Genomic DNA, 26,114 nt, shown 5'->3' on the forward strand with positions numbered 1-26,114 from the left:
ATGGGATGAGGGCATCACTGGCTAGGCAGCGTTTATTGCCCATCCCCAATTGCTGTGGATCTGGAGTCACGTGTAGGCCAGACCATGTAAAGATGGCAATTTCCTTCCCTAAAAGGATATTAACAAACCAGATGGGTTTTCCCCTGACAATGATTATTATTAGACTCTTAAACTTCAGATTTTTATTGAATGCAAATTCTACCAGGGCAGAATTTGAACCTGGGTCTCTAGATTAACAATCCTATGATAATACCACTAGGCCATCCCCTCCCCTTCATTAAACCCCTTCAATTGCCAAGCTTTAACTTGCCATCGGGAAAATGAATTTTTGTCTCCCTCTGAAAATGGATTCCCCATTCAGCTTCCTCCAACCTCTAGACTGGGTGATGAAAGTTGCATTGTTTGTATGTCAGTCTAGCAGAGGAACAGGATAACATACCTGGCATTCCAGGGAGACAAGTGACAAAATAAAAATGGGAACTGAATGGTGTTGATATAAACAAGGAAATTGTACTAAAAATAAAACAATGGGCATCATAAATCTCCAGGACTTGAAGATTTCCATCCAGGGGATTTGAACGGAAATGGAAGAGGAAATTGTAAACGGTTGCCAGAATCTTCCATCGCCTCTCTTGGCACATGAGTAGCTGCTTAAATTGGAAAGTTGTGGAATTAAATCTGCAATTTAAGACCCGGTGAGAAAAAGGAACCTGGAAATTAAGTCCAGTCAGGCTAACATCTATAGTGAGGAAGTGATTGGAATTCACCACTCGGGACTAAGAGAAGGTTTGACTGTTTAGGGAGGGACAACATGGATTTATAAACGGTTACAGTCTCTAACAAAAATTAATTGAATTTTCTGAAGAAGAAGCTAAGAAATTGATGCAGTAATGTCAACAGATGGCAAATACACAGACTTCCACAAGGCATTTGATACGGAGGCAAAAAAGCTGTCAAGGAGCCTTATAGCTCATTGAGTTAAGGGAATTGTTGAGCTGGTCAGGAGATTGTAGAGAAGCTAGATGAAGCAGTGGAAAACTGCATGTACGGCTAAAGAGCATTTCAACAAATCAGAGGGAGTGGTACAGTGTGGATTTCTGCAGTTGCAACTACTCATTAAGTTCATGCTTGACTTAACAACAGAAAGCCACATATCCAAAACTTACTGACGCTACAAAGATGAATATATTGGAAAAAGTGCAGATGAGAACATAAAATTAAAAATTGATTGAGCCAGTGAACGGCCAAAGTTGTGGATTTCAAATTCTGACAATGCTACTGAAGACTTGTGTTGCAGAATTTGCTGCTCCCTTAATCGTCTGTTCAGGTACACAGTCACAACATTGACATGTAAATTGACAATATAGAATATACCCTCCACACAAAAAGTAGAATAAGTCTAATCTGGACAGTTACCGCCACATCACTCTACTCTCGCAAGACAAAGCTTTTCACTGTGCCTCAGTATATGTGGCAATAAATTCAATACAATTCTCAGTCACGAATAAGGTGATGGAAGGTGTCATTGACAGTGCTGTCGTCTCCTCCACAATTACCTGCTCAGTGGCCCTGGCAGAACCCAAACAGAGTGTCACTCCTGACCTCACACAGCCTTGGTTCAAACAAGGAGCTGCAGCAAAACTGGCATCAATGGGTATAGGGGGCAAACTCTCTGCTTGTTAATGTCATATTTGGCACATAGGGAGACGGTTGTGGAAGTCAGTTATCTCAGTTCCAGGACATCTCTGCAGCAGTTCCTCAGGGTAGTGTCCTAGACCCCAATTATCTTCAGCGTTCCTTCCATCTTAAAGGGCAGAAGTGGGGATGTTTGTTGATAATTGCATACAATGTTTATCACCATTTGTGACTCCTCAGATACTGAAGCAATCTAAGTTCAAATGTAGCATGATCTGGACAATATCCAGGTTTAGGCTGACAAGTAACACGTGTACCACACAAATACCAGGCAATGATCATCTCTGACAAGAGACAATCTAATCATAGCCCATTGTTAATCGATGGTGTTCCTGTCACTGAATCCCCCACTATCAATATCCTGGCGGTTACCATTGACCATAAACCTAAGCAGTATAGCCATATAGATATGGTGGCTATAACAGCAGGAGAGGGGCTTGGAATACTGCAGCCTATCCACAAGGAACAAGTCAGGAGTGTGACAGAATACTCCACTGGATGGGTGCAACTCCAACAACACTCAAGAAGCTTAACACCATCCAGGATGAAGCAGCCTGCTTGGCTGGCCCCACATCCACAAGCATCTGCTCTTCCCCATCACTGGCACTCAATAGCAGCAGTATGCATCATCTAAAAGATGTACTTCAGAAATTCACCAAAGATCTGGAGACAATACCTTCCAATTCCAGGACTACTTCTATCTGGAAGGACAAGAGCAGCAGGTACATGGGAGCACCACTACCTTCAAGTCCTCCTCCAAGCCTATCTTCCTGACTTGGACATATGTTGTCATTCCATCTCTATCACTGGGTGAAAGCCTGGGAATTCCCTGGCTTATACACAGCTTATGAGACACATTAACCTACAACAAATAGACTGCAGCAGTTCAAGAAGGCAGCTCACTATTGCCTTCTCAAGGGCAACTAGGGACAGAAAATAAATACTGGTCAACCAGTGACATCCATGCCCCAGAGTGAAGAAAGTAAAAAGAGGTTCATCCAGGTAGCAGGTTCCATTTTTCTGTCAGCCCTCGAGGGGTTGGATACCTCAAACCTACGCTCATTGAGCAGAGAAATTAACTATGAGATTGATGCTCTCACAATTAGACTTCAGTTAAAGTCGATGTAATGAAAGGGAGAATGACATCTTTAATGCACTGAATGAACGAATGAAATGTTTGATTGATTGTTCATAAGCCTTTGAAGACTTGTTCTGGATTGAAGTGAACACAGGGTCCATATACAAAAGATGTTAATATATGTAAGAAAATATCTGCTGTCAAATGGTGACAATGCTAGTGTGTTCAAAGCAATTTCTTACTCTGGAGAGTTTCAAAAAGCAGTTGAGCTGTTGTCTCATGGAAAATGTATCCAATAGTCACAGATTTTCATAAATTGCCTTGTGTGTTTTGCACCTCATTCTGTACAGTTCCCACAGAATGTTATTATTTCCCTCTTTGTAATTATAGGGAAAATTTTACACTCTCTATTCTTGCTGCAGAATAACAGACTCAGACTTTTTGATAAAGTGAATTATGAGCAGCCTGCCCAGTCTCTGTCTTAAATTGGATGTAAAGGAACACCAGCATTATTCTCCACACCTGGGCGGCAGACTCATTCTGCTTCTATATGCTGCTCTGTAGATGGACTCGTTGGGCAGAGGGCTTCCAAAATGGCATGGAATGGTGGTGGGGTGGGGCGCTGCTCTGCCTTTTTGGCAGCAATGGAAAAGGTGGATTTGGCACATCCACCAAAGTCCTAACTATACAAATGTCTGAATAAGGATCACCCCACTTCAACCAGTATTTTACCAGTGGAGGGGGAGGGTACTCTGCTACATGGGGAAAATCCCTGGTGCCCTCCTCGGAGGAGGAAGAATTGAGGGACCTTATTGCTGTGGACTAAAGGGCAAAGAGTAGTGAAAGGGAGATCATCACCTAGTGGCAATAGCCACCTTTACACTATTGGTATTACCTGACCTCCCCTCACTAGACCCCTCCTGAGTGGCCTGGAACCATTGGACTCTATACACTCAGTTGTTTGGGGGGGGGGTAAAGAGGGGTGTGCATCCATCAGAGAGCCCTTATCCTCCAGGTGCAGTTCCAAGAGTTGTCACTCTTCATGATGGCACTACAACGCAAGTACACTGCCAGTGTTCTAACTGGCCCAGAGCTCTCTGAGGTAGGATGGCAGAGACATCCACATGATTGATTGCAGAGAGACCATTAAGTGTGGCCCCAGATGCCACCTCCTGCCAAAGCAGGAAACCTCCCCCCATCTCATATTTAGTCCCTGTTGTAAAGCCTATGCCACCAACAAATTCAGGCTCCATGAAACAAACATTTCAAACCATCAAATGTTATCAATAACTACACAATCAAGGAGAATTGATAAACTCGCTTTGGCGAACAACCCTGATCCAATTACATTAAAAGGAGCCCGCGAGCCCTATGAGCATGTTCTACACATCAGTAAGATTCTTGTTATATTCTACATTGACTCCACTTCCCCACTTGCCAGCCATAGCACTCAATGGCTAAACATCTATCAATTCCAGTCTTCAATATATTCATTGACTAAACATTCACAGCCTCTGGGAGGTAGACAATTCCAAAGATTCCCAGCCCCCTGAATGAACACGAGTTGTGGAATGGGTTCTCAGGATTGATGCATCCTGCATTCCACACAACACATTCCATGTTCTAAATCCAACATTCCATATCAGGCATTCTACATTCCAGAGTCTGCAGACAGCAGCATCTCACTGGTAGGAACAGCTACCCACTACAAAGTTTGTAGATGTCAGTTAAAGAAAAAAGATGAAGAAAAATAAATTTAGTTTAATTTTATTCAAATAAATGAAAACAACAGAAAAGCAGGTTTATCAATAAAACAGTGAATGTGTTGCTTAGGATTATTGCCGAGAGCATGGTGCTGGAAAAGCACAGGAGGTCAGGCAGCATCCGAGGAGCAGGAGAATCAACATTTTGGGCATAAGCCGTATATCAGGAATGAGTCTTGTGGGCCAGCAGGCTGAGAGATAAATGGGAGAGGGTGGGGCTGGGGGGAAAAGGTAGCTGTGAATTTGATAAGTAGATGAAGGTGAGGGAGAAGGTGATTGTTAGAGAGAGGGGTGGAGTGGATAGACGGGAAAGGGTGATGGACAGGTCAGGAGGGCGGTGGTGGAGTTGGAGGCTTGGAACTGGGATAATGTGGGGAGGGATTGGGGGGGGGGGGTGGGGGGCTGGAAATGAGAAAACAATTGAAATCCACATTTATCCACCAACCAACCAATCCACCCCACCGACCCATGGCAGAACACTTCAACTCCCCTTCCATTCCGTCAAGGACATGCAGGTCCTGGGCCTCCTCCATCGCCAAACCCTTACCAACTGACACCTGGAGGAAGAACACCTTATACTTCGCCTTGCAAATACAGGGGGTCAATGTGGATTTCAACCGTTTCCTCATTTCCCCTCCCCCCGCATTATCCCAGCCCCAAACATCTGACTCAGCACTGCCCTCCTGACCTGTCCATTGTCTTTCCCATCTATCCAGTTCACCCCCCTTCTCCGAGCTATCACCTTCTTACTTACCTTCATCTACCTATTGCATTCTCAGCTAACCTCCCCCTAACCCCACGCCCTCCCATTTATCTCTCAGCCCCCTGGGACACAAGCCTCATTCCTGATGAAGGACTTATGTCTGAAACTTTTCTGCTCCTCGGAGGCTGCCTGACCTGCTGTGCATTTCCAGCACCACACTCTTCACCCTGATCTCCAGCACCTGCAGTCCTCACTTTCTTCCTGCTTAGGATTATCACCAACATCGCAGCATAGACTCTACAAACAGTAGCACATAAATGCATTGAAGAATGGAAAAGAGTTTTATTTGGAAAATGGGTGGATGATATGTCAAGATGATTCTGTTCCTATTATGTGTATTAAAGTCTTATCAAAACTTGACATGATGCTGACTGCAGCTTAATTGCAATATTTACATTAGGATTCGGTTATTAAATTTTCAGTTATGAATGAAATCTCCGAATGTATGCGGGAGTGTAACAATTGAGTTAAAGCTCAGAAAGAAGCTTGAGCACCCAGAGGAAACCCACATAGACACAGGGAGAATGTACAGACTCCACACAGACAGTTGCCCGAGGCAGAAATTGAACCCAGGTCCCTGGTGCTGTGAGGCAGTAGTGCTAACCACTAAGCCACCGTCCTATGTTCTATCTGAAAAGCCAGCAGCTCATCCCAACTTAATGATGCTGTTCCAGATACTTCCAACAATACCCATAAGAAGCCTGATGGAGAGCACATGCAAAGACACGAAGAGAGCAAATGAAAGATTGGAGATAAATCTAAGTTCAACTTACAGCAAGAATTGTGTCAGTCAACAGCAACAGAATGAGTAATCGTAATAACAGGCACCTGCCAAAAGAAAATGAACATACAGGTTTGAACCTCCGTTAGTGAGAGAACTCCAAATCATTAAGAAATATCACAGAACATCCAACACAGTCAGTAAAAATGTCACCTCTTCACTGGTAACTCTGTAATAAGATCAAGCTTTGATTTCAGTGAGGGCCCAATCCAGTCACCTAGTGGAGCTACATCGAAAAGCATGAAATATTCCAGCCAACTTTACCATCAATAAATAGAAAAACCAGAAACCTCACTGACAGGAAACACAGCAGCCAATTTGTGAACAGCAAGATCCTTCCAACAACATGAAGTCCAAATCATTTGGGTTTTCATGGAATACTTATTGGCCACCACATGGGGAGAAGCAGTGGTCGTGAGATCTTTTTCATCCATCACTTGAGTTCTCATTTCAATTGTAGTGAACTGGGTACAGTGCGCCCGTCAGAGGGAGCGGGGGACTGGGTACAGTGCGCCCGTCAGAGGGAGCGGGGGACTGGGTACAGTGCACCCGTCAGAGGGAGCGGGGGACTGGGTACAGCGCGCCCGTCAGAGGGAGCGGGGGACTGGGTACAGCGCGCCCGTCAGAGGGAGCGGGGGACTGGGTACAGCGCGCCCGTCAGAGGGAGCGGGGGACTGGGTACAGCGCGCCCGTCAGAGGGAGCGGGGGACTGGGTACAGCGCGCCCGTCAGAGGGAGCGGGGGACCGGATGGTATGTGGTGGATATGAAATGGAGTGGAGAGTTGGATGGGCAATGCTTATTGAAGGAATCTGGCTTATACACACATCTTGTGAGACATATTAATAATTCCATTTCCATTGTTATGCCCCTTTATTTGGACTGTTAGTTTTTGGGGTTCTGATAGCTGATGTTTAACTGATTTAGAGGTCGATAAGTTGAGCAAATTGGAGGAATATTACAATACAATTAATCTTCTCCACCAAGTGGTTTGTAATATGGACATATCCTCAATTCTTCATCTGCTTTGCTTTTGCAAATTCTCTTCACCCATCTTGATTCCTTTAAAACTTTTTTGTATTCAGTATTTAAAACATACAACTCCTCTCATGGAAGGATTTTGTTTGTGGATTTTCAGACAAACATTTTCAAACAACTTTCCTGCTATTTATCTTGTTTTTGTTTGCACTGGATCACAACAGAGAAATCAGAAAAACCTACCACATATTAATTCTCAGAGATATTTTCACTGCATTAAAATTTTCCTTAATATTCCCTCTGCTTCCAAACAGGATGTCCAATCTGCTAAAACTTCAATTCCAGCTCATTCCTGAATGAAATGCTTCATTAAACCTGTTCAAAAATAAAAGCCATGGAAATGAGAATCAAACAGCTTTATAACCTTGACCTGAAATAAATTCAAAGTCACATCAAAAGCTTCTCTGAAACCCTCCCACAATCGTCCGTTTGATGTCGGGAGACTTAGTTAGACTCAAGCATGATTGAGCCAAGGAATAGGTATATTTGTTTCTGCCCCTTACACACTCAGAGTGCTTGCTGTAGGTCTGCACATTTTGACACCAAGGGGTAACACTGTAACTGGAGAAAGATGAAGGAGACGGGGTAAGCTTTTGGGAGCTTGTGAAGTGATGGTGTTTGATTGGATAATACTATTGGAGACAACTTAGCTATGATCAGGTAGGTAGGACTGTGAGTCTATGTGGGAAGTAACTGGACAATAGGAGAGAGACAATAGGAACACAAAGTTCACTCTCATCCTACTGCAGAGAGTAGTGAAGGAGAAAAATAAGACTCAAGAATCACAGCCCAAGAAATGCATCTCTGATTTTGTGATCTCCGTGGCCTTGAGAGATGTATAGGAACTGAGAGTTTTGAGAAGATTTGTAGCTCAGGTCGAGGTTATGGATGTAGGTTTACTTGCTGAGCTGGAAGGTTCATTTCCAGGCATTTCATCACCATACTAGGTAACATCTTCAGTGGGCCTCCGGGCAAAGCGCTGTTGATAATTCCTATTTTCAATTTATATGTTTGGGTTTCTTTGGATTGGCGGTGATTCCTGTGGTGATTGTAATTTCCTGTGTATATATCCTTATGTACAGATGGGGAAGGACCCCACTTCGACTGAGACAACATATCCATCCTAGGACAAGCCAAACAGAGACATGCACATGAATTCCTAGAAGCATGGCATTCCAACCAGAACTCTATCAACAAACACATCGGGTTACACCCCATCTACCACCCTCCTGAGAAAAAGAAAAGGAAATGACATCACCAACCCAAAGAAACCCAAACACATAAATAGAAAGCAGGAATTATCAACAGTGCTTCGCCAGGAGGCCCACTGAAGATGTTACAGAATAGGTTGACAAAACGACTGGAAATGAACCTTCCAGCTCAGCATGGAAACCTACATCCAGATGTATAGGAATTGAATTTGGAATATTACAATAATGGGTTAACATTTACAGAGCTTGTGAAGGGAATTAAGAATATAAATATATGGGATATAATTTCCATGCATTTCTGCAAAAATCTTTATAAGGTTCTGGATGCACGGTGGCACAGTGGTTAGCACTGCTGCCTCACAGCGCCTGAGACCCGGGTTCAATTCCCAACTCAGGTGACTGACTGTGTGGAGTTTGCACGTTCTCCCCGTGTCTGCGTGGGTTTCCTCCGGGTGCTCCGGTTTCCTCCCACAGTCCAAAGATGTGCAGGGTAGGTGAATTGGCTATGCTAAATTGCCCGTAGTGTTAGGTAAGGGGTAAATGTAGGGGTATGGGTGCGTTGCGCTTCGGCGGGTCGGTGTGGACTTGTTGGGCCGAAGGGCCTGTTTCCACACTGTAAGTAATCTAATCTAATCTAAAAGGCCAACATTGATAATGGCACATAAAATCAAGGCAATTCAAGCCATGTGGTTAAAAAGCAAAGATGAAAAGTTTGTAAACCATCTTACCAGAATCAGTGTTCACAGTGGTCAGAGACTGGGGGTTGCAGTTGATCTGGTGGGTGGGAAACCCATCACATCCTGTTTCCACCCTGATGACGTCCTGGGCAGGCAGCCCTATGGACATCCTTCCCAATTCCAATCAAATGCTTTAAATGATCAACTATCGCCCTCTTAAAACCCTGTGACCATTGGTTAAACCAATGGCAGGGAGGGGCTCAATATGGTGAGGACAGTACATGGACACCCTGTCAGAGTTGCTAGAGCCTTTCACAGGAAGGAAGATCCCATATTCAAAAGATATTTAGTGCACGCTTGAGCAATCAAGCATCAGGAAGGAAGTAGCCCCTGTAGGGCCACTCCTAAAGCCTTGCTGGCTGAGGTCCTTTACCCTCCCTGATAATCCCAGCCCTGCCAGGAGTCCCCTACAGTAGAAAATTAAGCCTCCGAAAGGTTTTACAATCAGCAGCATCCCTGGTGTTACTGTTTCTGAATGGCTGACCGCTGCCAGACGATGGGACCTCTGCAGTCTTTATTCTCTTGGAAGACCCCTAATAGTCAGAGGGAAATTGAGAAACAAACTTGTAAGGAGATCTCAGCTATCTGTAAGATTAATAGGGTAGTTCTGGTAGGGGATTTTAACTTTCCAAACATAGACTGGGACTGCCATAGTGTTAAAGGTTTAGATTGAGAAGAATTTGTTAAGTGTGTACAAGACAATTTTCTGATTCAGTATGTGGATGTACTTACAAGAGAAGGTGCAAAACTTGACCTACTCTTGGGAAATAAGGCAGGGCAGGTGTTGGAGGTGTCAGTGGGGGAGCACTTTGGGGCTAGCGACCATAAGTCGATTCGTTTTAAAATAGTGATGGAAAAGTATAGAACAGATCTAAAAGTTTGAAGTTCTAAATTGGAGAAAGGCCACTTTTGATGGTATTAGGCAAGAATTTTCAAAAGCTGATTGGAGGCAGATGTTCGCAGGTAAAGGGATGGCTGGAAAATGGGAAGCCTTCAGAAAGGAGATAACAAAAATCCAGAGTAAGTATATTCCTGTCAGGGTGAAAGGGAAGGCTGGTAGGTATAGGGAATGCTGGAGGACTGAAGAAATTGAGGATTTGGTTAAGAAAAAGAAGGAAGCATATGTCAGGTATAGATAGGATAGACCGAGTGAATCCTGAGAAGAGTATAAAGGAAGTAGGAGTAAACTTAAGACGGAAATCAGGAGGGCAAAAAGGGGACATGAAATATCTTTGGCAAATAGAATTAAGGAGAATCCAAAGGGGTTTTACAAATATATTAAGGACAAAAGGGTAACTAGGGAGAGAATAAGGCCTCTCAAAAATCAGCAAGGCGGCCTTTGTGTGGAGCCACAGAAAATGGGTGAGATACTAAATGAATATTTTGCATCAGTACTTAACTGTGGAAAAGGATATGGAAGATATAGACTGTAGGGAAATAGATGATGACATCTTGCAAAATGTCCAGATTACAGAGGAGGAAGTGTTGGATGTCTTGAAACAGTTAAAGGTGGATAAATCCCCAGGACCTGATCAGGTGTACCCAAGAACTCTGTGGGAAGCTAGAGAAGTGATTGTTGGGCTTCTTGCTGAGATACTTGTATCATCGATAGTCACAGGTGAGATGCCAGAAGATTGGAGGTTGGCAAACGTGGTGCCACTGTTTAAGAAGGGCGGTAAAGACAAGTCAGGGAATTATAGACCGGTGAGCCTGAGCTCAGTGGTCAGCAAGTTGTTGGAGAGAATCCTGAGGGACAGGATGTACATGTATTTAAAAAGGCAAGGACTGATTAGAGATAGTCAATATGGCTTTGTGTGTGGGAAATCATGTCTCACAAACTTGAGTTTTTTGAAAAAGTAACAAAGAAGATTGATGAGGGCAGAGCAATAGATGCGATCTATATGGACTTCAGTAAGGTGTTCAACAAGGTTCCCCACGGTAGACTAATTAGCGAGGTTAGATCTCATGGAATACAGGGAGAACTAGCCATTTGGATACAGGAGTAGAGTGGTGCTGGAAAAGCACAGCAGTTCAGGCAGCATCTGAGGAGCAGGAAAATCGACTTTTTGGGCAAAAACCCTTCATCAGGAAATGCCCTGAAGGGCTTTTGCATGAAATGTCGATTTTCCTGCTCCTCGGATGCTGCCTGAACTGCTGTGCTTTTCCAGCACCACTCTGCCGCCGTATCTGGTTTCCAGCATCTGCAGTCATTGTTTTTACTCATTTAGATACAGAACTGGCACAAAGGTAGAAGATAGAGGGTGGTGGTGGAGGCTTGTTTTTCAGACTGGAGGCCTGTGACCAGTGGAGTGCCACAAAGATCGGTGCTGGGTCCTCTACTTTTTGTCATTTACATAAATGATTTGGATGCAAGCATAAGAGGTACAGTTAGTAAGTTTGCAGATGACACCAAAATTGGAGGTGTAGTGGACAGCGAAGAGGTTTACCTCAGATTACAACAGGATCTGGACTAGATGGGCCAATGGGCTGAGAAGTGGCAGATGGAGTTTAATTCACATAAATGCGAGGTGCTGCATTTTGGGAAAGCAAATCTTAGCAGGACTTATACACTTAATGGTAAAGTCCGAGAGAGTGTTGCTGAACAAAGTGGCCTTGGAGTGCAGGTTCACAGCTCCTTGAAAGTGGAGTCGCACGCAGATAGGATAGTGAAGAAGGCATTTGATATGCTTTCCTTTATTGGTCAGAGTATTGAGTACAAGAGTTGGGACGTCATGTTGTGGCTGTACAGGATATTGGTTAGGCCACTGTTGGAATATTGCATGCAATTCTGGTCTCCTTCCTATCGGAAAAGTGTTGTGAAACTTGAAAGGGTTCAGAAAGGATTTACAAAGGTGTTGCCAGGGTTGGAGGATTTTAATTATTGGGAGAGGCTGAACAGGCTGGGGCTGTTTTTCCTGGAGCATTGGAGGCTGAGGTGTGACCTTATAGAGGTTTACAAAATTATGAGGGGCATGGATAGGATAAATAGACAAAGTCTAGTTCTGGACTCCCCTGGAGTCGGGAAGTCTAGAATTAGAGGGCATAGGTTTAGGGTGAGTGGGGAAAGATATAAAAGAGACCTAAGGGGCAACTTTTTCACGCAGAGAGTGGTACGGGTATGGAATGAGCTGCCAGAGGATGTGGTGGAGGCTGGTACAATTGCAATATTTAAAAGGCATTTGAATGGGTATATGAATAGGAAGGGTTTGGAGGGATATGGGCCAGGTGCTGGCAGGTGGGACTCAATTGGGTTGGGATATCTGGTCAGCATGGACAGGTTGGACCAAAGGGTCCGTTTCCATGCTGTACATCTCTATGACTATGACCAACATGTTACTGTCCAGTTAAGTGACTGAGTGGTGGGCCTTCCCTAAAAGGCATTGCCGGGCTATTGCCACACTCTAGCCCAGTCATACCCCCATTGCCACGGTCAGATGCCATTCTGAATTTTCAACTTCTTTAGCCAGAAAGTGGTGAGAATGTAGAACTCAGCTGCCATGTCGGACTGATATTAAAAGACTTAAATCAGACAGGTATGAAGAAACTCATATCTCAGATCTTCAAACTGCACCTGTATGATGTTACACATATTGGAGATGCAAGACTTGCATGGGTAACGAATGACTCCAGACACAAGAAACCGTGAATGAACAGTATTTCAAGCAATTAAATTTATAGCAATAGAACTGTTGCTCAAGAAGGGCAAAGCAACCATTCTCAACACAAACTGGAGGAACATTTGAACAGTGACAACTTAAACATATCTGTAATATTCATGGTTGCTGGTCCAGGACACCCACTAACAAATCATGGTCTCAGATTAATACCTGAAGGGCTTTTACCTGAACATTCATATATCTTCCCTTTGATATTGACCATTAACCCCTTGTTAACATTGAAGTCACATTTATCCGTATGTTTAACATATCACTGGTTTTATTTTTCTTGGAGATAACAGATGATTCTATGATAGAATTGCACTTATAGTTGACTCTTTAATGTTTTTTTATGAATGACATTGTTGTTAAAGTGAAGTACAGCTATGTGCTAACAAGGTGATTAAAACTTTCTGGTCGTCACCAAACACAGTTGAGTTCGGGAGAGTCAATTCAATCTTCTTCACTTGGTCATCAATGGGGATAATCACTGGAATGGACAAGATGGGCCAAATGGCACGTTTCTGTACTGCAAACTCTCAAATTCTCTGTCTTCGTGAATGCTTAGCTTTATTTGTCCTCTTGCACTGAAAAAGTGGGTTATTTGCCAAACCAGGAATGTTTCTGATCCAGAAATCAGAGCCTTATTCTAAAGCGTTCCTCTCAAAAAAATTCTGATTTCTCCCAATTAAAATGGATTCCGATCAAAGGTGACAGAAAAAAATTGTTCTTTAAAAATCAACATTTTCATTTACTGAGTCTTCCTACTACTGTGTATACAAAGTCCCGGAATGTTTTTGAACAGGTTAACACTTTCTTCCTGTGATACCACGCTCTGCTGATTGCTCTGATGACCTGGCTATAACATGGTGAGCTTTATCGTTTGATCTGTCTGTGATGGCAACAAACATCCAGTAACTTCAAAAAGGTCCTTTCATCTTGTGAGCTTTCAGGGCCTCTTTTCTCATGCCAGAGATTCATAAACTGTACTGAGGGCACAGAAATGGGAGGTTTTGTCAAAAATCAGTCCCGCTTACTTGAGTGACCGTACCATTGAGATTCAGGAGACTATGTTTGCAACCATGACTATCCCACCCGACCCTAAAGTGTCATTAACTAACCTTAGTTAGGGTGGGGTTGGATGGTTAAAATTTTCAGCAACAAAGGGGAGGAGGAAGAAACAGGACTAAACATTTCACTCAATTTTTCGATACAACTAGACCCCACTACTGTCTTGTCAGAGATGGTGGTTGAGAGTGTGTTGCTGGAAAGGCACAGCAGGCCAGCTCTTCCTGAAGAAGGTCAATGGCCTGAAACGTCGATTTTCCTGCACCTCGGATGCTGTGCTTTTCCAGCAACACATTCTCAACTCTAATCTCCAGCATCTGCAGACCTCACTGTCTTCTTGTCAGAGATAGCGCATCTAAGATGGCTTCCATGGTTCACTAAGTTGTGGATGTGCCAGGTTAGACTGGGGTGGACGAAGTTAATAATCACATGACACCAGGTTGTAGTCCAATGGGTTATTTGGAAGTGCAAGCTTTCAGAGCGCTTCTCATTTGTCACGTAGCTAGCTGTCAAAGGAGCACCACTCCGAAAGCTTGTACTTCCAAATAAACCTGTTGGACTATAACATAGTTTGCTAAGGCTAGCTGAAAGAAACTTGGGCCCTGTTCTGGAAAATTTCTAGTGCCCATTGATCTGGATTTCCAAGTGGAGCAAATACCTTCCAGAGAGGAGGAAGTAAGGGATGCGATGAGTAACATTCCGAAATAAAATACCACAATCCTGGGCAACTCCGAATGAATGACTGTAGTGAGAAAAGCCTCTACCTGATCTGACTAAACCCAGGAATGAGGAGGTGGGAAACTCAAAAGAAACTATAAAGTTCTAACAGGAAACCTATCAAAGCACAGGAAGGATGCTCCCACTGGCTCGAGAGTCCAGAATTTGGGGTCACAGTTTGAAGATACGGTGTAGACCATTTAGGACTGAGCGGAGGAGAAATGTTTTCACCCAGAGAGAGTGGGAAGCCTGTAGAATTCTTTGCCACTGAAAACATTTGAAGCTATAGCACTGAATGTCTATAAGGAGCAGCCAGATATTGTTCTGAGGGCTAAAGGGATGAAACGATATGGGGAGAAAACGTGAACAGGGTACTGAGTTTGGATTATCAATGATGATCATATTGAATGGAAGAGCAGGCTCAAAGGGACAAATGGCTTACTCCTGCTCTTATTTCCTTTTTCTCTAACATTCCTAGGTTGTGTGTGTATTATAAACCACATCTCCACATACAATGTATGATCATAAAAACACAACAAAAAGTCCATGTAACTGATGAAAAGATAAACACAAATGAAGATCAGTTCATCTTAATTCATCGATTTCTCAATTGATCAGGTATAATCCCATTAACTTATCTTAATGTCCTATGGCTCTGTTCATTAAGCCAAGTGAACTTTACTTAAAAAGTTTTTTCATTTGTCCTGCCACCTTCAAAGAGTTGAAAATTGTAGCTTCAATCTTTGCTATTTTATCCCTTTCTCAAAGGATACCACGTCTCAGTCATTGCTTTAATCACTTAGATATTTTTTCTAATAAGCCTATTTAGACATATTACTATACACCTCTGGAGCAGGTTACAATTTATACCCAGTTTACCTAGCTCTGAGGTAGGGATACTACCACTGTGCTACAAGAACTTAATTTAGACACTTCACCCAACTACTGCTGTCTGATCTGCAACTTCTGTGACTATAAACCATCCCCAACTGGGTATCATTGCTAGTTGGACCCAGACGCATTGAGTTTCAGAGTTCAGGCTGTTCAAACAGAAATGGTCTCAACTCCAAATTCTGGCCTGATCTACCAAGCCTCTCCTCAGCAGAACTCTGAAAACAAAACATATTCCTTCTTTTAAGCCTCAGCCAATTAGTTATCCATTCACAAAACGTTGCTGCAAACTGCAGTTCGGAGTTCATCCTTTTCTTTCATTCACCTGTGGGTATAGCTGGCCAGCCAAAGGTTTATTGCCCGTCCCTAGTTGCCCTTGAGAAATTGGAGGTGAGCTGCCTCCTTGAATCGCTGCAGTCCAGGTTGATCTGCAACGCTCTTTGGGAGGGAATTCCAGGATTTTGATGAGGCAGCATTGAAGGAATGGTGATATTTTTCCAAGTCAGGATGGAGAGTGGCTTGGAGGGGAAATTGCAGGGGGTGGTGTTCCCTTGTATCTGCCATCCTTGTCCTTCCAGATAGAAGTTTTGATTTGGATATGGGTTTGGAAGGTGCTGTCTCAGGATCTCCGAGGTGGACCTCTGCAGGGCATCTTGCAGCTAGTACACCCTTCGGTGACTAAGTGTCGATGGTGGAGGGAATGGATGCTTGTGGATGTTGTGGGCGGCACAAGAATGTTTGGGCGGCACGGTGGCACAGTGGTTAGCACTGCTGCCTCACAGCACCAGAGACCCGGGTTCAATTCCCAACTCAGGCGACTGACTGTGTGGAGTTTGCACATTCTCCCCGTGTCTGCGTGGGTTTCCTCCGGGTGCTCCGGTTTCCTCCCACAATCCAAAGATGTGCAGGTCAGGTGAATTGGCCATGCTGAATTGCCCATAGTGTTAGGTAAAGGGGTAAATGTAGGGGAACAGGTGGGTGGCGCTTCGGCAGGTCGGTGTGGACTTGTTGGGCCAAAGGGCCTGTTTCCACACTGTAAGTAATCTAACCTAATCAATCAAGAGGGCTGCTTTATTCTGAATGATGTCATTGCACCCATTCAGCCAACTGGGGAGTATTCTAGCACATTCCTGGAGGAGCAAATTATTACAGATGCTGGAATCTGTACTGAAAACAACAAATGTTGGAGATCACAGCAGGTGAAGTAGCAAGCTAATGTTTCAAGCCTAGCTGACACTTCAGAGCTGAAGTAATGTGTGGAGGGGCAGCATTTATGCTTCTAGTTTTTTTTGGGGGGGTGGGGGGGGAAGAGAAGAGGAGGGATGGTGGGGTGTCGAATGCCCCCAACCCATAGCACATCAATGCTGGTCCCTTTGCCTAATGCAGGTTCAGTGCTCAGAATGCTTGTGGCTTCAAATAAACCGGTAGGATTATACCCTGGTGTTGTATGACTTCTGACAATGTAGCAACAGGTTCATTAGAAATTGTTTCTATCACAGTTTAATACTCCTACACTTCATTGTCTTTCGTGATCTGTTGAATTTTCCTTTCAGGCACCACCTGCCCACATCAATATCCTGGTTGACAGTTATCTCATTCAAATTTTAAAAACATAAAAGTTCAAAAAGCTTCCTGTTAATCAGTTTACACCCCAAACTCCTATTTCCCGCTCCACAGATGTACATTAACGAAGAGCCCTCCACCCTCAACCCCCGTGTTTCTCAGCTTCAGTGCAGCCATTACTCAGTACAGGAATGTCCCACTCCAAATCTGACACTTGCAAGTTCACAAATTCACCCTTGAGACTTGAGACATAATCCATGCTGACCTGGAGGTTAGTGTTGTCTAACACGGAACACACTCAGAAGATAAATGTTGAACAGAATTTCAGGGAGCATGCCCTTGCTTTTCTTAAAATAGTTAGAGTCAAAATAAACTGCAGATGCCGGAATCCAAAGTAGACAGGCTGGAGGCTGGAAGAACGCAGCAAGCCAGGCAGCATCAGGAGGTGGAGAAGTCAACGTTTCAGGTGTAACCCCTCTTCAGGACTGGGGATGGGGGTGGGGGTGACTGCTGAGAAAGAGGATTTTGGGTGGGGAGAGGGGCGGGGTGGTGAGTTGGGATAGATGAACACAGGTAGAGGGTTGGTCAATGGGAGGAATGAATCCGGTTGGTAGCTGGAAGGAAAGGTCGGTCAGAGGAATAGAAGGGAGGGGGAGGAGCTGGAAAGGGAGTTGCGGGATGGGAAGGAAGGTTATTTGAAATTGGAGAACTCAAATGTTGAGTTCTTTGGGTCGTAGGCTGCCCAGGTGGAAGATGAGGTGTAGTTCCTCCAATTTGCAATCTAACTCACTGTGGCAATGGAGGAGGCTAAGGATGGTATTACAGAGAGGGAATGGGAGGGGGACTTGAAATGGGTTGTGACTGTGAGGTCAGGTCAACACCCGCGGGCTTGGCTGAAAAACTCAGCAAACCATTCCCTAAGTTTGCGTTTGGTCGCCCCGGTGTAGAGAAGACCACATCGGGAGCATCTGATGCAGTAAACTAGGTTGGAGGAGAGGCAGATGAACCTCTCTCTCACCTGGAAGTACTGTTTGGGACCCTGAATGGAGGCGAGAGTGGTGGTGTCCCAGCAGGTTTTGCATCTTTTCTGGTCACAGAGGAAGGTACCTGGGTTGGGGGGGGCGCGGGGAGCGGAGAGAATGGCATGACCTAAGGGGCAATGAATGGAGCAGTCTCTGCTGAAGGCAGAAGGTGGGGGTGGGGGGGGTGAACGTTCTTGGTTCTTGATGCCGGGGTCTAGTTGGAGTTAGTGCAAGTGTTTGTGGATGATGTGTTGGATGTGGAGACTGGCGTGGTGGTCGAAAGGATGAAAGGGACTCTGTCTTTATTACGTTTGGAGAGTGGGGGGGGGGGGTTAGAACAGTGGAGCAGGCAATGGAGGAGGTGCGGAGAGAGCTATCAGGATGACAGAGGGAGGAAAAGCACGTAATTCAAACTGGGTGAACGTCTGACATGCTTGAGAGTGGAATGTTTCCTCCTTCAAGCAGACGCGACGGAGGCGGAGGAATTGGGAAAATGGGATGGAGTTCTTGCCACAATGAATCAGACCGCAAATTGGAGGAACTACACCGCGCCTTCAAACGTGGACAGCCTACAGCCCGGAGGATTCAATATTGAGTTCTCCAATTTCAAATAACCTTCCTTCCCATCTCCGAACTCCCTTCACATCCCTCGACTTCCTTGCCAATCCCTCCATCTCCCTTCCATTCCACTTACTGACTCTTCCTTTCAGCCACCAATCACAGGACATAACAGCGCAGTACAGGCCCTCAATGTTACGCTGCTCTGTGAAACTAATCTGAGGCCCATCTAACCTACACTATTCCATTCTCATCTACATGCCTACCCAATGACCATTTAAATGCCCTTAAAGGTGGCGAGTCTACTACTGTTGTAGGCAGGGCATTCCACGTCCCTACTGCGGAGTAAAGAAACTATCTCTGACATGTGTCCCATATCTATCACCCCTCAATTTAAAGCTATGCCCCTCGTGCTAACCATCGCCATTTGAGGAAAAAGGCTGTCTCTGTCCACCCTATCTAACCCTCTGATTATGTTATATGTCTCATTGCGTCACCTCTCAACCTTCTCTCTAATGAAAACAGCCTCCGGTCTCTCAGCTGTTCCACATAACACCTTCCCTCCATACTAGGCAACATCCCATGAATTTCCTCTGCACACTTTCCAAACCTTCCACATCCTTCCCATAATGCAATGACCAGAACTATTTGCAATACTCCCAAGTGCGGCTGCACCAGAATTTTGTACAGCTGCAGCACGACCTCATGGTTCCGAAATTCAATCCCTCTACCAATAAAAGCTAACACTGTACGCATTCTTAACCCTATCAACCTGGGTGGCAACTTTCAAGGATCTATGGACCTGGACATTGAGATCTCTCTCCTCATCTCCACGATCAAGAATCTTACCATCAGCCCAGTACTCTGCATTCCTGTTGCTCCTTCCAAAATGAATCACCTCACACTTTTCCACATTAAACTCCATTTGCCTCCTCTCAGCCCAGCTCTGCAGTTTATCAATGTCCCTCTGTAACCTTAAACATCCTTCATCACAATCCCCAACTCCACCAACCTTAGAGTCATCTACAAATTTACTAACCCATCCTTCTATGTCCTCATCCAGGTAATTTATAAAAATGACAAACAGCAGTGGCCGCAAACTGATCCTTGCGATACACCACTCGTAAGGGAATTCCAGGATGAATATTTCCCATCAACCACCACCCTCTGTCTTCTTTCAGCTAGAGAAGTTTTGATCCAAACTGGTAAATCACACTCAATCCGCCTTCATATTTTGTGCAATAACCTACCGTGGGAAACCTTATCAAACGTCTTCCTGAAATCCATATACACAACACCAATCGCTTTACCCTTGTCCACCTTTTGGTCATTCCTCCCAATGGCCAACCAGGACATACCCTTTACCCGTATTCACCTATCCCTACCTCACCACTCTGCTCCCCTCCCCACCCAAAACTTTCCCCCATTGCCCCTTTTATCTGTAGCTCCCCCTTCCCTCATCCCCAGTCCTGAAGAAGGGTTATACCCAAAATATTGACATCTCCATGTCCTGATGCTGCCTGACTTGCTATGTTCTTCCAGCCTCCTGGGTGCCTACTTTCTTAAAATAGTGACTGTGAGATCTTTCAGTTCCACCCAAAAGACTACCCCTCAAAAGCAGAGCGTTCCCTCAGTACTGACCCTCTGACAATGTGGTGTTCCCTCAATACTGACTGTCTTAAAATGCCCTGCTGTGAGGGTGGTCTTACCAATAAGATGAAAAACTGGAACCTTACATCCCTACTTTGACTCATTTGTTTACACTAATCCCAGCCAATTGTTAAAGGGGATATATGATATATCATTGTCGTGATTTCATGTTACACAGCCTTTAAAATGGAAACTGGGTAAACAGACAAGGGATAGAGAAAGAGAAGGGTGTGTTGATGGGATGGGATGAGATGAAAGGGTTTTGGTGAGAAGGTTCATGAACAGCATAAAGACCAGGATGAAGGTGACTTGATGTCACATGATCAGAGTATCACATCATGCAAAATCACATGGTCAGAATCTCATGTGATCAAATCTGCAAGGACACCCCCAATGCAGCTCTCAACTCAGACTTGAACTAATGAATGATACATCGTGCTTTCTGTTATACGGGTCCCCATTCCTGATGAAGGGCTTATGCCTGAAATGTCAACTCTCCTGCCCCTTGGATGCTGCCTGAGCTGCTGGGCTTGTCCAGTACCACACTCTTTGACTCTGATCTCTAGCATCTGCAGTCCTCACTTTCTCTGTCTTCAGGTGTCCCTAGGATCACACATGCCAGTCTTTAACCAATTCAACTCCCATTTTATTGTGGGACACAGCTGAAGACACTGGATACTGCAAAGGCAATAGGCCCTGACAATATTCCAGGATTGGTCCTGGAGACATGTAATCTGAACATCAACATTTCCTAGGCTCACTTCCCAGCCAAGCTGTCCCAGTATGGCTACAATACTGGCATCTACCCAACAATGTGAACAACTGCCCAGGAATGTCCTGAACACAAAAACTAGGAGCAATCCAACCAAGTCAAGTACCACCCCATTGGTCTACTCTCAATCATCAATGAAATGATGGAAGGGATTGTGAAGGGTTCATCAAGCAGCACTTGCTTAACCATAGCCTGCTCATTGTCACTCAGCTCTCAATCTCATTTCATCCTTGGTTCAAATGTGAACAAAACAGTTGAATTCCAGAGGTGAGGTGAGAGAGTGATGACCTTGGCATCAAGGCTGTATTTAATTGAGAATGGAATCAAGGAGTCGGAGCAAAACTAGTCTATGGGTATCAGTGGGCAAACACTTCACTGGCACAAAGGGAGATGGCTACCGTTGTTGGAGGTTGGTCATCTCAGTTTCAGGACATCTCTGCAGAAGTTCCTCAGGGTAGTGTCCTAGGCCCAACCATCTTCAGCTGCTTCATCAATGACTCACCCTCAATAATAAGATCAGGAGTGGTGATATTTACTTATTATTGCACGATGGTCAGAACCATTTGCAACTCCTTTAATACTGAAACAGCCAACTGTCCAAATACAACAAGACCTGGACAATATCCAGGCTTGGGCTGACAAATGGCAATTAATATTCATACCATAAAAAAATGTTAAGCAATGACCATTTTCAACAAGAGAGAATCTCACCATTGTCCGATCAATGTTCAATGTCATTACTATCGCTGAATCCCCTATCAACAACCTGGGGGTTACCATTGACTAGAAACTGAACTGGACTAACCATATAAACACGGTGGCTGCAAGAACAGGTCGGAAGTTAGTGCTACTGCAGTGAATAACTTACTCCTGACTCCCCAAAGCCTGTCCATCTTCTACAAGGTATAAGTTTGATGGAATACTCCCCACTTTGCTGGGTGGGTGCAGCTCCAACAACACTCTAAAAGCTTGAAACCACCCAGGAAAAAGCAGTCCGCTTGATTGACATCGCACCCACTAACATTCACTCCTTCCATCATTGACACTCACTAGCAGCAATGTGTAACATCTGCTGGAGAAAACTCCTGGACCCCCCTTACTCAACAGCATTATGGGGGGGGGGGACCTACAGCACATGCACCAGAAAGGTTCAAATAGGCAGGTCTCTACCATCTCTCCTGCAGCAACTAGGGATGGGTAATATATGCTGGCCCAGCCAGCAAAGCCCCATCTCACCAATAAATAAAAGGATTAATAAATAGCTTTCTAAATAGCATCATTGTTGATTTCTGTAAACTTGAAGATTCCCAGTTATGCTGAATATCGTGTGCAGGAAAGCAAGGATTGATCTTTCCAGGGAGGGAATCATAAACTGGGGATCACATCATGATCGGAGAGGAGATACTGTTTGTCCCTGCCAGTATGTGAGCCTTTGAGATTTTAACCCCCTTCCACCACTCCCCAGTTTACTCCTCATTGAACTCGATCAGTGAGATGGGAGGAGAAGCTGAGCCCAAATGTCAGAGGACCATTGGGGAGCTTAGGAACTGACCCCTCAGGGTCAGTAAGCCAAGGGGTTGGGGAAAACCAGCAAAGATCACAATCAGATGGGAATGAGGGTCAAGGGGAGAGGGAGATGGGGAGGACCTCAATGGAGGGAACTAGAGTTGTCTTTTAGGGGCAGTGGGGAATGTAACGAGAGGACAGCGACCTCTGTGCATCATTGCCATTCATGAGCAGTTATAATATTCAAGGGGTAAGGGAGCTGCTCTGGGAATAGTGTGTAAACCCATCTCCGTTCTATTAACCCCCTGCTAGTATAAATCCTAACAAGGTGGGAAGTGGTGGGATTAAACCCAGGGCCAAGGAAGCTGACTCCTTAGTCTCCAGCAGTATGATTTCCTTACATCAATGACAGGAATTTTTCAAGACTGTTCAGCTATCACCACAAGATTGAGAGAGACCCAGGGTTTAACTACTCTCCCCAAGATTTACCCCGCATCCCATCCCCACCCACTCCTGAGGAAATAATCTCAAAGAGAGTTTTGAAGGGTGACTTGACTGTAGCACATTTGAAGGCACAATATGGCAGTCTAACCCCCAGATAAGCCCTGCACTGTCCTTTCTTCACATATTCCAGAATCAGCTACAACAGGAACAGAGCACCTTTCACTGTGACATGGGCAAAAATAATATCAATTCTTGGAAATGCCAAAGAACCAATATAAGACAAAAAAGTAATTCTGAAAAATAGCCCAAGATAATTCTTATTCAATTTTAGTTATCAGAGAAACAAGTTAATAGTTACAAAAACAACTTAAAAACACTGAAAAGGTAATGAGACTCCGATTTTTGATTCTGTGTAATTATTGTCCTCCCATTCTCCAAAGGGACAGGGTGCGGTCACATGGTTCTCCATCGCAGGTGGGCAAATGCCTCACAATGTGACCCAGAACCTCAGCAGCTGCAGATATATGTGCAATTCTTACAGCTCTGAGCAGTGGCCCAGACTCAATACCCATACCCAAATACAATCAAAATCACACACACACACACACACCACCAACCCATTACCCAAAAACATGCCACACCCACACCCCAAGTGCCTCCCACACTTTCACCTTCCACACTCTAACCATCCCATCAGCCAACTTCCATCCAGCTCACACACTACAACCAACTCCGTGACACTAACTGTCCACCACCGCAGTATAACTTCAGTCAGTACCACTCACCGCTGCCTCCAGGCTGCGTGTGTTGTATGGGGATCAGGAGCAGGAGCACTACGAGCAGCAGGGAAACATGCTCCAAACTCTCTCAGGGTCTGCACCCAGCACTCGCCCTCCACCGCCGAGATGGAGATGGGATTTCGAGGCTCCAACCTGCGGGTTCACTGCAGGAAAGTTCGAGCCTGAAACTGTTCCTGAGTCAGTCGCACACACACTTCCAGTGTCTGGGAAACTGCTCTCTTCTCCCAGTTTTCACTACTCCCAGTTTACACTCCTCCCACTCTCTCTCTCTCTCTCTCTCCCTCTCTCCATCCAGTAGCTCAAAGCGGTTCTCAGGGGTTTAACCCTTTGGTTCCACTGCCAACAACAAAGATCCTTACGTTTCTGTCCCACTCTCCTTGAGCAGAAAACGCCCCCAAAACAAATTTATCCTCAATCTTGGAAGCGGAGTCGCTGTTTGCATGAAATGTGACTGTCAATTTGGGAACAGCAAGATCCCAGCGTTAGCAAAGACGGCAATGACCAAGTGTGTGTCTTTTGTGGTGTTGACTGTGGGATTTGTATTAGTCCCAGGAAACCTGTCTGACCATCCAGTGCATTGTCAACAAATCCACAGCAGCGTCAGTACTGCAAACCTGAGGGGTTTGTGACAACTCTTGTGAAGTGGATATCGAAAACAGCACAAGTTCCTCAAGGGTTAACATACTGGAAGCCCCTCTGATCTGTGATTCGAGTTACTGGATGGAGAGAGAGAGGGAGAGAGAGAGTGGGAGGAGTGTAAACTGGGAGTAGTGAAAACTGAGAGTAGAGAGCAGTTTCCCAGACACTGGGAATCTGTGTGCGACTGACTCACGAACAGCTTCAGACTCCAGCCCTTCTGCAGTGAACCCGCAGGTTGGAGCCACAGGAGGTGGGAGCCTCCAGATCCCATCTCCATCTCGGCTGTGGAGCGCCAATGCTGAGTGCAGACTCTGGGAGAGTTTAGACCATGTCTCTCTGCTTGTCCCGCTGGCTGCTTGTCGCGTCCCTGCTCCTGATCCATACACACAACCTGGAGGCAGCGGTGAGTGGCACTGACTGAAGTTATACTGCGGCATGTGAATACTCCTGGGTGTGTTCATGTGAGGGATATACCAGCGAATAGCGTCCGATCCTCAGGCTGGCCGCCTTGGAAGGGGGACAGCAACTTTTGGGTGCCAGTACATTGGCAGCTATTAGAAACCAGTTCATCTCAAGGCTGTAATCACTAAATTACAGTAACTCAGTAACTCAGGACACTGATGGTCCTGTCGAGAATTCACTAATCATTGAGTAACAGTCCACTTCCAGCACTAGGATTCCTAACTGCAAATGATAGGGACAGTTCAAACTGTTCTCTGTTGAGTTGCAGTGCCCCGTTGTTATTCCATGTCAGGGAGCTCCCAGTAGTGTATAGGAATGGTGCGCGTGTGTGCATGTGTGTGAGCAGATTGGGGTTTGGATGGGAGGAGAGGTGGACTGAGTTACTGCCCTGCACTGTTCTGTTGCTCCTTCCCTGTGCGCATGAAGTACTAGGGCAAATTATAAAACATTTACCCATCTACTGGGTACAATGTCTCCCTGGATACAGGACCACGTGACTATCCCACCCTCCCATTATGGAATGGGATGTCCCAAAGGGGGGGCAAATAATGTTGATGATAATACTAAATAATAAATTAATTGCAAACGAATAATTGGAAACAACAATAATAACTAATATTGGCTGATCTTGACCCTCTGTAAAAGTAGGTCCTGTCCCTCGCTGGACAATGATAACTTGTGATTTATACAGCACATTTAACACCATAAAACAGCCCAAGGTACTTTAGAAAGGAGTTATAAAACAAAACCTGGCACTAAGCCATGGAGTGGATGACTGAATAAGTGACCTAAAGCTTGGTCAATGAAGTAGATTGTAGGAGTATCCTAAGGGCAGGGATTGGGGGGGGGGGGGTGGGGTTGGAGAAGAGAGAGAGGGAGGGCTGGGAGAGGGACATGCTAAGGAGACCAAAGTGAGGAGGTCAAGAGGTATAGGGAGGGAATTCCAGCCTGAAGGGCTTAGGCTGTTGCAGCCATGACTGCTAATGGTGGAGTGATGGAAACTCAAGCGGCCAGAATTAGTAGAGATCTCAGAGGGATGTGGGGTTAGAAGAGATGACAGTGCTTTGGATGGGCAATCATGGCATAGCTCTTTACCTGGTCATGCATTTGTGACTGGGTTTGGAAACCTAGGTTGTAAAAGGTGTGTGTAGTGCCAGGAAATTACCAAGATGGTCAGCCTTGGCTACTGATTCCATTATTTAATAGGAACTGAAACTGTTTCTTCACCGATGTGATGTTCTGCCTCTCTCTGATGATCAAAGGGCTGTTGGAAGGGAGACCAGGCATGTGTGAGGCTGCCCC

General features: G+C 45.0%; 2 protein-coding genes across 3 annotated transcripts in view; one reads left to right on the plus strand and one right to left on the minus strand.

Annotated features, from left to right (window-relative positions):
• Positions 1-24,058, minus strand: part of LOC132816367 (collagen alpha-6(IV) chain-like) — a 206,216-nt gene extending 182,158 nt beyond the window's left edge. For both annotated transcript variants that reach the window (XM_060825834.1, XM_060825833.1), the window contains exons 1-3: positions 23,697-24,058; positions 7,300-7,431; positions 6,073-6,127 (exon numbers count right to left, since the gene is read on the minus strand). In XM_060825834.1, the coding sequence (XP_060681817.1) occupies positions 6,073-6,127; positions 7,300-7,304 (60 nt within the window). In that variant the 5' untranslated portion in view covers positions 7,305-7,431; positions 23,697-24,058. The remainder of the gene's footprint in view (positions 1-6,072; positions 6,128-7,299; positions 7,432-23,696) is intronic.
• A 391-nt stretch (positions 24,059-24,449) lies between these two features.
• LOC132816368 (collagen alpha-1(IV) chain-like) overlaps positions 24,450-26,114 on the plus strand; it is a 222,719-nt gene continuing 221,054 nt past the window's right edge. Inside the window, exon 1 of the mRNA XM_060825835.1 lies at positions 24,450-24,753. Coding sequence (XP_060681818.1) covers positions 24,679-24,753 — 75 coding nt within the window. The 5' untranslated portion in view covers positions 24,450-24,678. The remainder of the gene's footprint in view (positions 24,754-26,114) is intronic.

The sequence above is a fragment of the Hemiscyllium ocellatum genome, chromosome 6 (genome assembly GCF_020745735.1).
Source record: "Hemiscyllium ocellatum isolate sHemOce1 chromosome 6, sHemOce1.pat.X.cur, whole genome shotgun sequence".
Taxonomy (NCBI): domain Eukaryota; kingdom Metazoa; phylum Chordata; class Chondrichthyes; order Orectolobiformes; family Hemiscylliidae; genus Hemiscyllium; species Hemiscyllium ocellatum.